Source organism: Hippopotamus amphibius, chromosome 3 (assembly GCF_030028045.1).
Source record: "Hippopotamus amphibius kiboko isolate mHipAmp2 chromosome 3, mHipAmp2.hap2, whole genome shotgun sequence".
NCBI lineage: Eukaryota > Metazoa > Chordata > Mammalia > Artiodactyla > Hippopotamidae > Hippopotamus > Hippopotamus amphibius.
The window spans coordinates 49,117,892-49,130,052 of record NC_080188.1 but is presented as its reverse complement, the minus strand read 5'-3'; the positions used below and the strand labels follow the sequence as shown (position 1 = coordinate 49,130,052).

Sequence of the window (12,161 nt, the reverse complement as noted above, 5' to 3'; positions counted from 1 at the left end):
GTGACAACATGGATGGACCTTTCTCTTATGCTAAGTGAACTAAGTTGGCCAAAGAAAGACAAATACCATCTGATTTCCCTTACATGCGTAATGTAAAAACAAACACAAACGAACAAAAAAAACCGTCTTACAGATGCAGAAAACAGATTGGTGATTGTCAGAGGCAGGGGGAAAGGATGTAGGTGAGATAGGTAAAGATGGAAAAGGTATAAACTTCTAATTATAAAATAAATAAGCCATAGGGATGTAATGTATAGCATGGAGACTATAATTAATAATACTATAATGTATATTTGAAAGCTGCTAAGAGAGTAAATCTTAAAAGTTCTCACAAGAAAAAAAACTATAACTCTATGGTGATGGATGTTAACTAGACTTACTGTAGTAAGCATTTCCCAATATATATACACATATTAAATCATTATGTTGCATACCTGAAACTAATATGTTATGTGTCGATTATATCACAATTAAAAAAATATGACTAAGCAGCTCCATCTGAAACAATCTCCACGTACATTGTTAAGTTAGAAGCAAGGAAGTGAGATGCAGACAGGGTGTATACCTAGATAGAAAACTATGTTCCTCTACTCACAACAATTCTGATACTAAATCTGTGGATTTTTTCCCCACACTTTCCAATTATCCAATATCAGCTGGATAGCCTGCAATTCAACACAATTCTGACACTATTTGGATTAAGCATCAGATCCCACAAGTTAAGGGTTCTGTCCCACAAGACTGCCCCCACTTCATATGCCAACTGCAAGTCCAGGCTTCCAGTACTTTTGGTCAATAGCTACACATCAGGGGGCTTCGGGACCCCCTCCTCAGGCTTCAAAATTTGCTAGAACAGCTTGCAGAATTCAGAAAAATGCTTACTTAACATTTACTTGTTTATTACATAAGAAAGGATATGATAAAGGATACAGATGAACAACCAGGTGAATAGGTACAGAGGACAAGGTCCAGAAGGGTCTGGAGTGCAGGACCTTCTGTCTCCATAGGGTTTGGGTGCACCACCTTTCTGGCACGTGGATATGTTCACCAACCCAGAAGCTCTCCAAAAACCATAGTTTACGGATTTTTATGGAGGCTTCATCACGTAGACATGAGCAATTATGAACTCAATCTGTAGCCCCTCTCTCCTTCCTGGAGGATGGAAGGGAGGGCTAAAAGTTCCAAGCTTATAATCACAGGTCGGCCTTTCTAGTGACCAGTCCCCATCCAGGAGCCTACCAAGAGTTGCCTCACTAGACAAAAAGACACTCCTATCACCAAGAAAAGTGTAAGGGTTTCAGGAGCTCTATATTAGGAACGGGGTCAAAGACCAAACAGTTACGAAAAATGCTCCTGGCATCCCTATCACTCAGGAGATCATAAGGATTTCAGGAGCTCTGTGTCAGTAGCTGGTGGCAAAGACCAGTATAAATAGTTCTTATTATGTCACAAAATCCTAGCTCCAACACTTACTAGCTCTGTGACCTTGGGCAAGTTACATAATCTATTGGTGTCTTGCTTTCCACCTCTAAAAAAGAGCATAATAACAATGGTTTCCACATAAAGTTGCTGTAGGGATTAAATTAGTTATTGAATGTTAGTGTTTCATACATGTGAAATATTATTATGTCACACCTCTCCTTCAGGATTATCAGGTCAAAGAAGCAGAGATGGTAAACTTTTACAACTACATGTCCCTGTATGTGTTTATGAAACCAAGCATAATGGTTTTTAATCAAAGATTTAAATGGTAGCAAATGAAATAACTAAAAGAAAAATTAAAAAAAAAAAAAACTTACTTCGTAGCAGCAGCAAAATGTCTGTTGGGCACCAGAACGTATACAGAACAAGGATAAAGAGATGTCTGAGAAGTCATCTTGGAAAGACTATGCCTTTGAATTTGTATCAAGACTTGAAAGAAAAAACATGTAAAATATTAACATTTATCATTACATACACAGTTTTTACATTCTCAGTGTTTTCCAAAGCAAAAATATTCAATATTTTGTGATTGTTAACCACAATATTTAAAAAGTGTAAAAATGGAAACTGCACTTCTTGAAACTAAAGCCAAGCAAACACATCTAATTGAAGAATTTTGTCCTAATTTTTAACTTAGTCTAGTTCAGGCTCAACAAAGTATGTTACCGCTATTATAACAGATTACAAATATGTACCCTGAATTTTTCTTAAATTTTATTCTTCTTCTTCCTTTTTTTTCTTGTATAGATAATATATTCAAGTTGCCCAAGGTACTTCTGAAGGATTAGAACAAAGTGGAGGGAACTGCCTTACCAGAGGTCAAGACTTGTTATAAAGCTATGGCAATTAAGACACTTTGGTACTGGCACAAGTACAGAAAAACAGACTAATGAAACAATAAACAGCCCAGCAGCAGCCCCATGCACATATGGATACTGAAATATGACAGTGATGTTTTGCAAATCACTGTGCGAAGAATTCAATAAGTGGTGCCAACACAAGTGATTATCAATAGGGAAAGAGTATATTTAGATCCCTATCTCACACCACACACACACACACACACACACACACACACACACACACACTCTCTCTCTCTCTCTCTCTCTCTCTCTCTCTCTCTCACTCTCTCTTGCTCTCTCTTTCTCTCAAAAATCCAGGTGGACTAAAGACTCGTATGTGAATGGCAAAACTTAAAGGTTTTCAGAATACAGAAAAATATCTTTATGACCTTTGAAAAGGGAACAATTACATGAAGAAAACCCAAAAGCACTAACCAAAAACTGACTACATTAGTGTTAAGAACACCTGTTTAGGACTTCCTAGGTGGCGCAGTGGTAAAGAATCTGCCTGCCAATGCAGGGGACATGGGTTCAAGGCCTGCCCTGGGAAGATTCTACATGCCACGGAGCAACTAAGCCTGAGCGCCACAACTATTGAGCCTGTGCTCTAGAGCCCATGAGCCACAACTATTGAGCCCATGTGCTGCAACTATTGAAGCCATTGTGCCTAGAGCCCGTGCTCCAAAACAAGAGAAGCCACTACAATGAGGAGCCTGCGCACCACAATGAAGAGTAGCCCCCATTCGCTGCAACTAGAGAAATCCTGTGTGTAGCAGCGAAGACCCAATGCAGCCAATAAATAAATAAATAAATAAATTTATAAAAATAAAAAGAACACGGGTTTATCAAAAGATACTTTAAAGAAAGTGAAAAGACAAGCCAAAAACTGGGAGAATATAATAGTAACATACATATTGGACTAAGGATTAATATCCAGAGTATATAAGATAACCAAATTGAAAAATAAACAAAAGAGATGAACAGACTTCTAAATGAAAAAGAAATACAAATGATGCATAAATATATGGAAAATGTACAGTCTCATTAGTAATCAGGTAAATATTAATTTCAATCACAATAAAATATCATTTTACAGTGCTACTTAAAGAGTGGTCAGTGAGCCTGTCTGTTACAGGTCTGCAATCAAATTAAAATTACACCAGCATGTAAATCAAACACATCACTAAGTAAGTATATCACTTAGTGCAGCTGACAAAATTTTTTTTCACAAGACTTTCTCAATGAAGGAAGCAGTGCTTTGATCTCATTTTGGACAGGTAACAGTTTGTAGATGAGATCATTTAAGTAGCACTGTTTTACATATATCAAATTGGCAACTTTTTTAAAAAGTCCTGTATAGCTGAAAATATCACATAAGGATAAATTTTACACATAGTAGTTAAGAGTGTGAATTGGAATATGACTTTGGAAAACAATATGGCATTATCCAAAGAGGCTGGGCACACACATCTCAATGATGCAGCAACTCTACTCCTGGGCATGTACCCTAGAGGAACTCCTGCACATGTGTACTAAGAGACATGTACAAGAATGATCATAATATCATTGAAATGGCAAAACTGCAGAAAAGAACCCAAGCGTGTATCTACAGTAGGATGGATAAATGAATTGTGGTATATTCCTATAATGGAAAGCTACAGGACTGTAAAAATGAATAAACTATGTACCATATATACAGATGGACCTTACAAACATAATTTTGAGCAAAAATGTCAGTGACAATTCATTTGGTGTTATTTAAGTTCAAAAACATTCATTAGTAATCAATATTGTATTTAGGAGTGTGTGTGTGTGTCTGTGTGTGTGTGTGTGTATGTGTGTGTATGTATGTATGTTAAAACCATACAGAAAAACAATGGAGTGATAAAGTAGAAATTCAGGAAAAGTGCTTACCTCTGGGGAAGAAGCAGATGAAATAAGACAAAGGCACTTGGACCTTTATAGGTATTGATAATGTTCTTTTTTTTTTCCAAGCTTAATAGTAAGTGTTCAGAATTTTATTATTCTTTATATGTTATAAATATCTTTCATATGTAGAAATACTAGGAAAATGTTTTTATTTAAGGATTGCAAAAGAATGTACAAAAGTAAAGTCTTTCTTCAACCCCTAAAACCTAGCTTCCCTCCCACGTTAGTAATTTCTTATACATTTTTCTAGAAATATTATTTTCCTACTTTTATTAAATGGTAGCACACTCTACTCACTGTTCTACCTTGATTTTTCATGTAAACGTATAAGAGCCCATTTTCACACACATATTAGATATAGATATACACACATTTATGAGAGGTGTATATATAAACTAATGTATGCCTTTCATAAAGGTATATTTATATGTATATATTACAGCAATAATTTCATATCAATTCATAAATACTTTTATCTTTTTAGAGCTACAGAAGTACTACACTGTGTGGTTGTATCATAATTTAATCAGTGACCAGCCATTAGGTCATTTATAATATTTTGCTATTATAAACAGTGCTGCAGTGAATGACCTTGTACAAACATCATTTTGTACACATACAAGTATATTCATAGGATAAATTTCAAGAAGGGAATTTGCTGGGTCAAAGGATATGAACATTTGTACTTTTGAAAAATACTGCTCTCTACAGTAAGAGTGCCATATACATTTCCACCAGCAATGCAAAAGGTTGCCTGTTTCTATACACTCATGCCAACACAGTATGTTACCAAACTTTTTTTTTTTTTTAATTATTTTATTGGCTGTGTTGGGTCTTTTTTTTTGCTGTGCGCAGGCTTTCTTCTAGTTGCGGTGAGTGGGGGCTACTCTTTGCTGTGGTGCGCGGGCTCCTCATCGCCGTGGTTTCTCTTGTTGCGGAGCACAGGCTCTAGGCGTGTGGGCTTCAGTAGTTGCAGCACATGGGCTCAATAGTTGTGGCTCACAGGCTCTAAAGCTCAGGCTCAATAGTTGTGGCTCACGGGCTTAGTTGCTCCGCGGCACGTGGGATCTTCCTGGAACAGGGATCGAACCCGTGTCCCCTGCATTGGCAGGCGGATTCTTAACCACTGCGCCACCTCGGAAGCCCTGTTACCAAACATTTTGATCTTTGGCGATCTAGTAGATGAAAGATGGTATGCAGTTGTTTTAATTTGCATTTCCTTACAAATTAGGCGGAGTGTGTTTTCATGTTTGGTCACCTATATTTTCTTTACTGTTTAATTGGCTTAAACAATTTCTTTTCTTTTCTTTTTTTATCTATTTATTTTTTTGGCCACGCCACAAAGTTTGCAGGATCTCAGTTCCTTGACAAGGGATTGAACCTGGGTCATAGCAGTGAAAGCCCCGAATCCTAACCACTATGCCATCAGGGAACTCTCTAAACTCAGTTTTTTAAATTAGTGCTCTACAACTAGGCTTTCATGTAAAATGACTGTTAAAATCCAGTATCTTAAAATCCACTCATCATATAAACCAATGACATATAAATTGCAAGACGTGTCTACACATCAAATGAATTCATTTCATGAGTTAAGTTTCCAAGTGCAGGGCACTGTGCATGCAGAATAACTACCAAGTCCTCGCTGCGGGCTACAAAGACACTACATGAGCTGGTCCCTGCCTGTCACTCCATAGTACTCTCTTACTTGCTCACTACGATCCTTCCTTCAGATCCTTGAATCCCTAGAGTCCTTCAAGTTAATTCCTCACTCAGGACCTTTACATTTAATGTTACATTTGACTGGGATACACCAGCTCCACATCTTCCCCTGGTCTACTCCTTACCATCAGCTCAAATGTCATCAAAGTCACATGCCTAACAACTCCATTTCATCTCTAATCATCCAAAACAAAGTTAAAGTACAAGAAATCCACCAAAACTGTGAATTCTATGAACATATGGGTCTGACATTCGGGACAGTATAGGAGACTGTTTATTACTGGGAATTCTTTGGGGCACAAAGGCAACAAGGGGCTTTAATAGCTAGGAAGAAAAAGAGCAATAGACTAATGAGATCCAGTTCCTGCCCTCCAGAATCTCAAATTTAGTGGGCTATGCTGGTATGCAACAGTCTAAGAGGAGATTCTCCACATTTTTAAAGAAGCCAGCTATCTTGAAAAACCACATGTGGTAAATGAAGAAAGAGCAATTATCCACTCAAGATTTGGCAAAATTATTCCAAAAAATAATTTCTAATTGTACTAAACAATAATCCAACAACCTTGGCAGGATCCTCAAAGTAATAATTCCCTTGAATACATCAACTGCAACCTGCTATAAAATAATCAATCAGTACTTCTAGAATCCCAGCAATGACAACCAGAAATTAAAATTTTCAACAGAAATCAAACTGCTACAGATAAGAAAAACCAAACTACAAAAACACCACTTACTTAAATAGCACAGTTAGAACATGATATCTATATTTTCAATCCCTCTATAGTCAATTGATCTATCTACAGTATTTTATTATATTCATTTAATATATTTCTTCTCCTCTCACTCTTAGCAGATAACCTCACACACTCCTTCAGAGAAAACAGAAGCCCTCAGAATTTCCTCCACTACTTATGAAACTAACTGAATCTGCACTCATTCTCAAAAGTCATCCCCACCCTATCCCATGGCAATAAGATGGAAATTACTCTACCTCCTTTGCTAGCTGATTCTCTTATACGTGCTACCGTGCTACTGAAAGGTTAGAGTTCCCCAGGGCTGCTCAACCTAACTCTATAATCCTCACTTTCCCCAGGAGATCTTATCCATCTAGTCTTTGCCTTCCTACCCTAAGCACCCTAGTCCAGGCCACCATTATCTACTACATGGAATACTGCACCAGACTCCAAACTGTTTTATCTTCTACTCTTGACCCTCTCCACTTCTTTTCCACCTACTAGTAAGAGCGATGATTTAAAAATGAAATCTCATCATATCCTTACAACACTTGGATAGCTTCACCTTGCTCTCTGAATAAAGTAAATTCTTAACAAGGTCCTCCATGAGCTACTTCTAACTTATCTAGTGAGCTTCATCTAACACCACTCTCTCTCATGTTTGCCACATTTCAAATACACTGGCCTCCTTTCAGTTACCTGAACACACGTTTTACAAACTTCAAATATAATACAATCTTTCTTCCATCTGTGACATTCTCCTCTACTACTTTCCACTCTCCCTTCCCATAGCTAATTCATAATTACCCACTGATCTTTCAGGGACTCTATTCAAGCTACTCCTTCAGAAAAGTCTTCCCTGAAGACTCAGAATAGATTAAGGGCTCTCATATACACTCTTACAACATCTTGTACTTATCCTTCACAGCACTTAGGACAACTGAAATTAAAAAAATAAGTATCCAATTAATGTCTGCTCCTCAATAGATGATAAGTACCATGGCCAAGGAGTGTATATAACTTGCTCACTATTCTGTTCCTAACACATACCAGTGTTTGGCAAATGAAGACACGATAAACATCTACTGAATGAAAAAAGGAAATGTGAACTAATGAGAGCAAAAACTGGATTCAAATTAATATTATTCATTACAACACAAAGAAGAGGGGTGGCATTTTGTTAAAGATCCATGTATTTATTCATTCATTCATTTATTCAACAATGATTATGCCAGTGAAACATATTGCTTTACGTATTTAGTGAACAACAAAAAAATAAAATTCCTGTCCTCATGGAGCGTATATCCTAGTGGAGGTAGACAGTACTAATAAATATAAAATGGTACTGGTAAGGGGAAACCCACTGGGTAAAAGGAATTGAGAATCAAAGGGAAAGTGGGTTGCAATTTCAAATAAGAAGGTTAAGGTGGACCCTTTTAAAAAAGTGACATTTGAGCAAAAGCTTGAAAGAATTGAGAAAGTCAGTTACACAAACATCTAGAGAAAGTGTTCCAGGCCCACTCTATTTGGGAGAAAAAGTCCTCCCAACAAAGGACTATTCTTGGTGTGTTTAAGGAACAAAGAAGCCAGTGCAGTTAGAGCACAGTGAATGAGGAGGGTAGCTGGTGAAGAGCTCAGAGTGGTAAACTGGGTGAGTGGAGGTGGAAGAAGGTAGGCACAAAATGATGTGGAAGACCCTAGGCCAGTGCTGTCCAATAGAAGTATAAGCTGCATGTATAACTAAATTTTCTAATAGCCACAGCAAAAAAAAAAAAAGGTGAAAAAGAAACCAGGGAAATTAATAATAAAAATTAACACATTTTATTACCACTAATACCCCAAAAATATGATCATTCCAAAATGTTATCAATATAAAAAATTGAGATATTTTACTTTTTTTGGTACTAAGTCCTCAAAATCTAATGTGTATTTAACAGACTCAATTTGGTTTAGCCACGTTTGAAGTGCTCAACCGTGGATAACAAAATGGACTGCACAGTTGTAGGCCATTCTAAGGATTTTATTTTATTTTTATTTTTTTTGTTATGGTAATCTATGATCAGTGATTTTTTTTTTGGGGGGGGGGTACACCAAGTTCAATCATCTGTTTTTATACACATATCCCCGTATTCCCTCCCTTCCTTGATTCTAAGGATTTTAGATTTAGAAAAATGCGGAGGCTTTGCAGGGTTTTGAGCATAGGAGTAACATGATTTAAGTTCTTAAAGGACCAACCTGACTACTTGCTGAGAGTAGATTGTAGAGAAATCTAGGTGAGGGATGGTAGCGGCTTGGAAGGTATTTCCACTTAAGTAGTGAGAAGTCAGATTCTGGATTTATTTTGAGGGTAAAGCCAAGAGGATTTGTCAACCATTTAATGTGAAATATGAGAGAAAGAGAAAGAGTCAAGGATATTCTGAGTTTTTGGTCTGGGCAACTGAAAAGATGGAGTTACCATCAAATGAGATGGGGAAAACTCAGGCTATGACAATGAGTTTGATTTTAGACAACTGTTAGTTGTGGAGCTCCAGAATAGACAGATGAGTTTAAGAATCTAAAGTTCAGGAGAGAGGTCCTGATTGTGGACAATTTTGATACAGACAATAGTAAAAGCCACAAAACTTGGATGAGATCACTAAAAGAGTGAATTTAGATACAAAAGACATGAGGGTGAAGGAAGCAATCCTCGCTCCTGAGACATTCCAAGGTAAGAGATTGGGAAGACAAGGAGGAATCAGCAAAGTAATCTGAGAAGTGACAGATGAGATAAAAAGAACATTAAGAGAATGAGGCATTCTGAGAGCCATGAGAAGAAAATGTGGCAAGGAGAGAATGATAACCTTTGATTCTATTTTTGGTTTCCTTAGTTTGTCTAACATAATGTTATTTCTGGCATACATGAAGATAGTGCCATTAATCTCTTTTCAGTAAAGATATACTTTTTGGCTTGCTCACTCAGTAGTTAATAGAGTCTGTTGTGATATCATCCCTATCTTTTAAGCAAGAACTATCCCAAATAGGGAATGCTGGTCTTTACACCGAGCTTTCCCGTTAAGAAGTTCAAAGAGAACTCTATGATGCTGTTAAAAAATTTAAAACAACAACAATCAATTAATCACTGGCCTAGGAGTTAAGCTTCAGCTTTCTTCTGCCACTTACTACTTATATGAACTTGGCCACATACTTAACAGAATCAGTTTCTTCCTCTGTAAAATGGGGGTGATCCTGGTTGCTGCCTCCACCCAAAGATCCACCACAATTAAATAACAATACATATCACTGTGCTTCAAAAACACACAAAAAAATTTTTAAGTACCGTACCCCAAAAGGGCTGTTCATCCTAGCCAACAAATTAATTTATAATTAACCTTTTAACTGCTTAAAAGAGTTGCTACCAGGAAGTACCACAGAATTGGCCTCCAAATAATAAATGATCCAAATTAGACAACGTCTGGAACTTTAAGAATTGGCACTGCCTGCAACGCTGTGCTCCGAAAGCACCAAGTATTTAAGTTTACGGATGTAAGCCACTAAAATATACCACCTTTTCCATTCCAGAACTCACTTCACGTATCAAACTCTTTCCCCACGCAGCCCACGTCCCTGGCATCGGAGGCAGAACCAAGTCTCTGCCTCGGTCCCCGTGTGGCTGGAAGAGTGTCAATGTACATCCCCCTCCCACTCCAATCCTAGGGTGCGCAGCTCCAGAAAGAAGTGAAACCTCTGATAAGGTCGCTTTTAAGTAGTAACGACCCTCTGGAGAATTTACAGCCCAGAAAGAGTGGAGGCTTATCGAGTCCCCAGTGCAGACGCACACCTAGAAGAGTCCGGCTTGCACTGTGCAGCCACTGACGACCAGGAGCCAGAGCTATTTTACCCGCAAGCCCAGACGACCCCTCGCTTTACCTCTACCAAGGCATCTTACGGCCGCCGCCATGTTGACCATTCCGGATTGTGTTGACGAAATTGGTCCTACGCTTCAACTTGGAAGAGATTTACAAAGGGTTCCCATCCGGAAATGGCGGCGGGGGAAGGGATTCGAAAGAGCAAGAGGAAACAGGCTGGAACCAAAGTAGGCTTTCGAGCTGGCGGCGGAAGGCGCGCAGCGCGGGTGCCCGGTGGCTGTTCTCGTTAGTCCTCCGTGCTGCGTAGGGCCCAGTGTTCGTGTTCCGGTTCGACAGTTCAGCCATCTTCAGGGAAATCTGCCCTTCCTGGAAAGTACGGCCCTGTTGGCGATGCTCCAACTATTTTATTCCTTTTTATTTTTTTCTTTTTGATTCTACAAGTGTACTCAGAACGATCATTTTATTAATAAATTGTGAGAGTATCTAGGAGAGCATGAAAAACAGAAAATCTGAATAAACTCACCAGCTGCCACCGCCACATTTCCAGCCTTGCAAAGACTTTTAAAAATTAACCAGGCTGTACACTACCCCCCAAGGGGGCTGTCCCACTCACTAACAAACTCTTTTTAATTCATTGTTTTAAGTTAATCTGAACATTAAGCAGCTCTACATTTTCCCTCTGCTGAACAAATTGTGCCATTAGGATCAACTGAATAATTAAACTTGACAGATTTATATAACACTTCTAGTCTTAAAATGGCAGATCTAAGACGTACGCACAGGTTATTCTGACTGGGGGAAAAAAATTCAGTATCCTTTCCATTACGTCACAGCTGTCGGTGGTGGTTTATCTAAAACAAATCTGATCACGAATTATATCGCTTCCCAGTTTAAACAAAACTCTCCCGTGACTACCTCGAGCTCGCTTCTGGCCTCCGCCTACCTCCCCGGCCTCTACACTCTGCCAACAGTACACCCCCACCCCGGTAAACACACACACACACACACACACACACACACACACACACACACACACACACACGAGTTTCTCACCTCCATGCTTTTGTTCACTCTGTCCCTTCTGGAACGTCCTGTACCATATCACCTAGGTAACCTTTTTTTTTTTTTTTTTTTTTTAATTTCAGCTCAGGCTTTACTCACTGATGAAGCCTCCCTCATCCCTTCCCAGGCTGAGTTATAGCCACCTCTTCCTGGTTTTGTACAAGGCTTATACCTGCTTTTATCTGTTTGTTTTAAACAATTTTATTGAGGTATAATTCACATACTATGCACTTCACCAATCTAAATTGTACAATTCAATGGTTTTTAGTATATTTACAGAGTTGTGTGACCATCACCACAATGTATCTGTTTTTCTCAACTAATCCTCTGAGCTCTTGGGGACAGAAATCATGTCTTACTCATTTTTGTAACCTCAGCACATACTACCTGCCTGGCACATAGGAGGCTCTCAATAAATGTTTGTTGAATAAATGAATGCGATATGCATGCATGAATTACTGACTGGATTAGAATAGCAAGCTTGCAAACTTGCTTTATAAAGCCGCCCATAGGACTGGATCAAAGCAGGATTTTCACAAATGCTGTAT

At 38.4% G+C, this 12,161-nt stretch overlaps 1 protein-coding gene across 3 annotated transcripts in view; it reads right to left on the bottom strand.

The window, feature by feature from the left end:
- Positions 1-11,689, bottom strand: part of MRPL1 (mitochondrial ribosomal protein L1) — a 66,350-nt gene extending 54,661 nt beyond the window's left edge. Inside the window, exons 1-3 of one of the 3 annotated variants that reach the window (XM_057727986.1) lie at positions 11,605-11,689; positions 10,613-11,034; positions 1,800-1,911 (exon numbers count right to left, since the gene is read on the bottom strand). In XM_057727986.1, coding sequence (XP_057583969.1) covers positions 1,800-1,911; positions 10,613-10,652 — 152 coding nt within the window. In that variant the 5' untranslated portion in view covers positions 10,653-11,034; positions 11,605-11,689. Of the gene's footprint in view, positions 1-1,799; positions 1,912-10,523; positions 10,544-10,612; positions 11,035-11,604 lie in introns of those variants that run through there. The other 2 variants (XM_057727984.1, XM_057727985.1) reach the window with 2 other exon arrangements.
- Between the last annotated feature and the right edge of the window lie 472 nt (positions 11,690-12,161).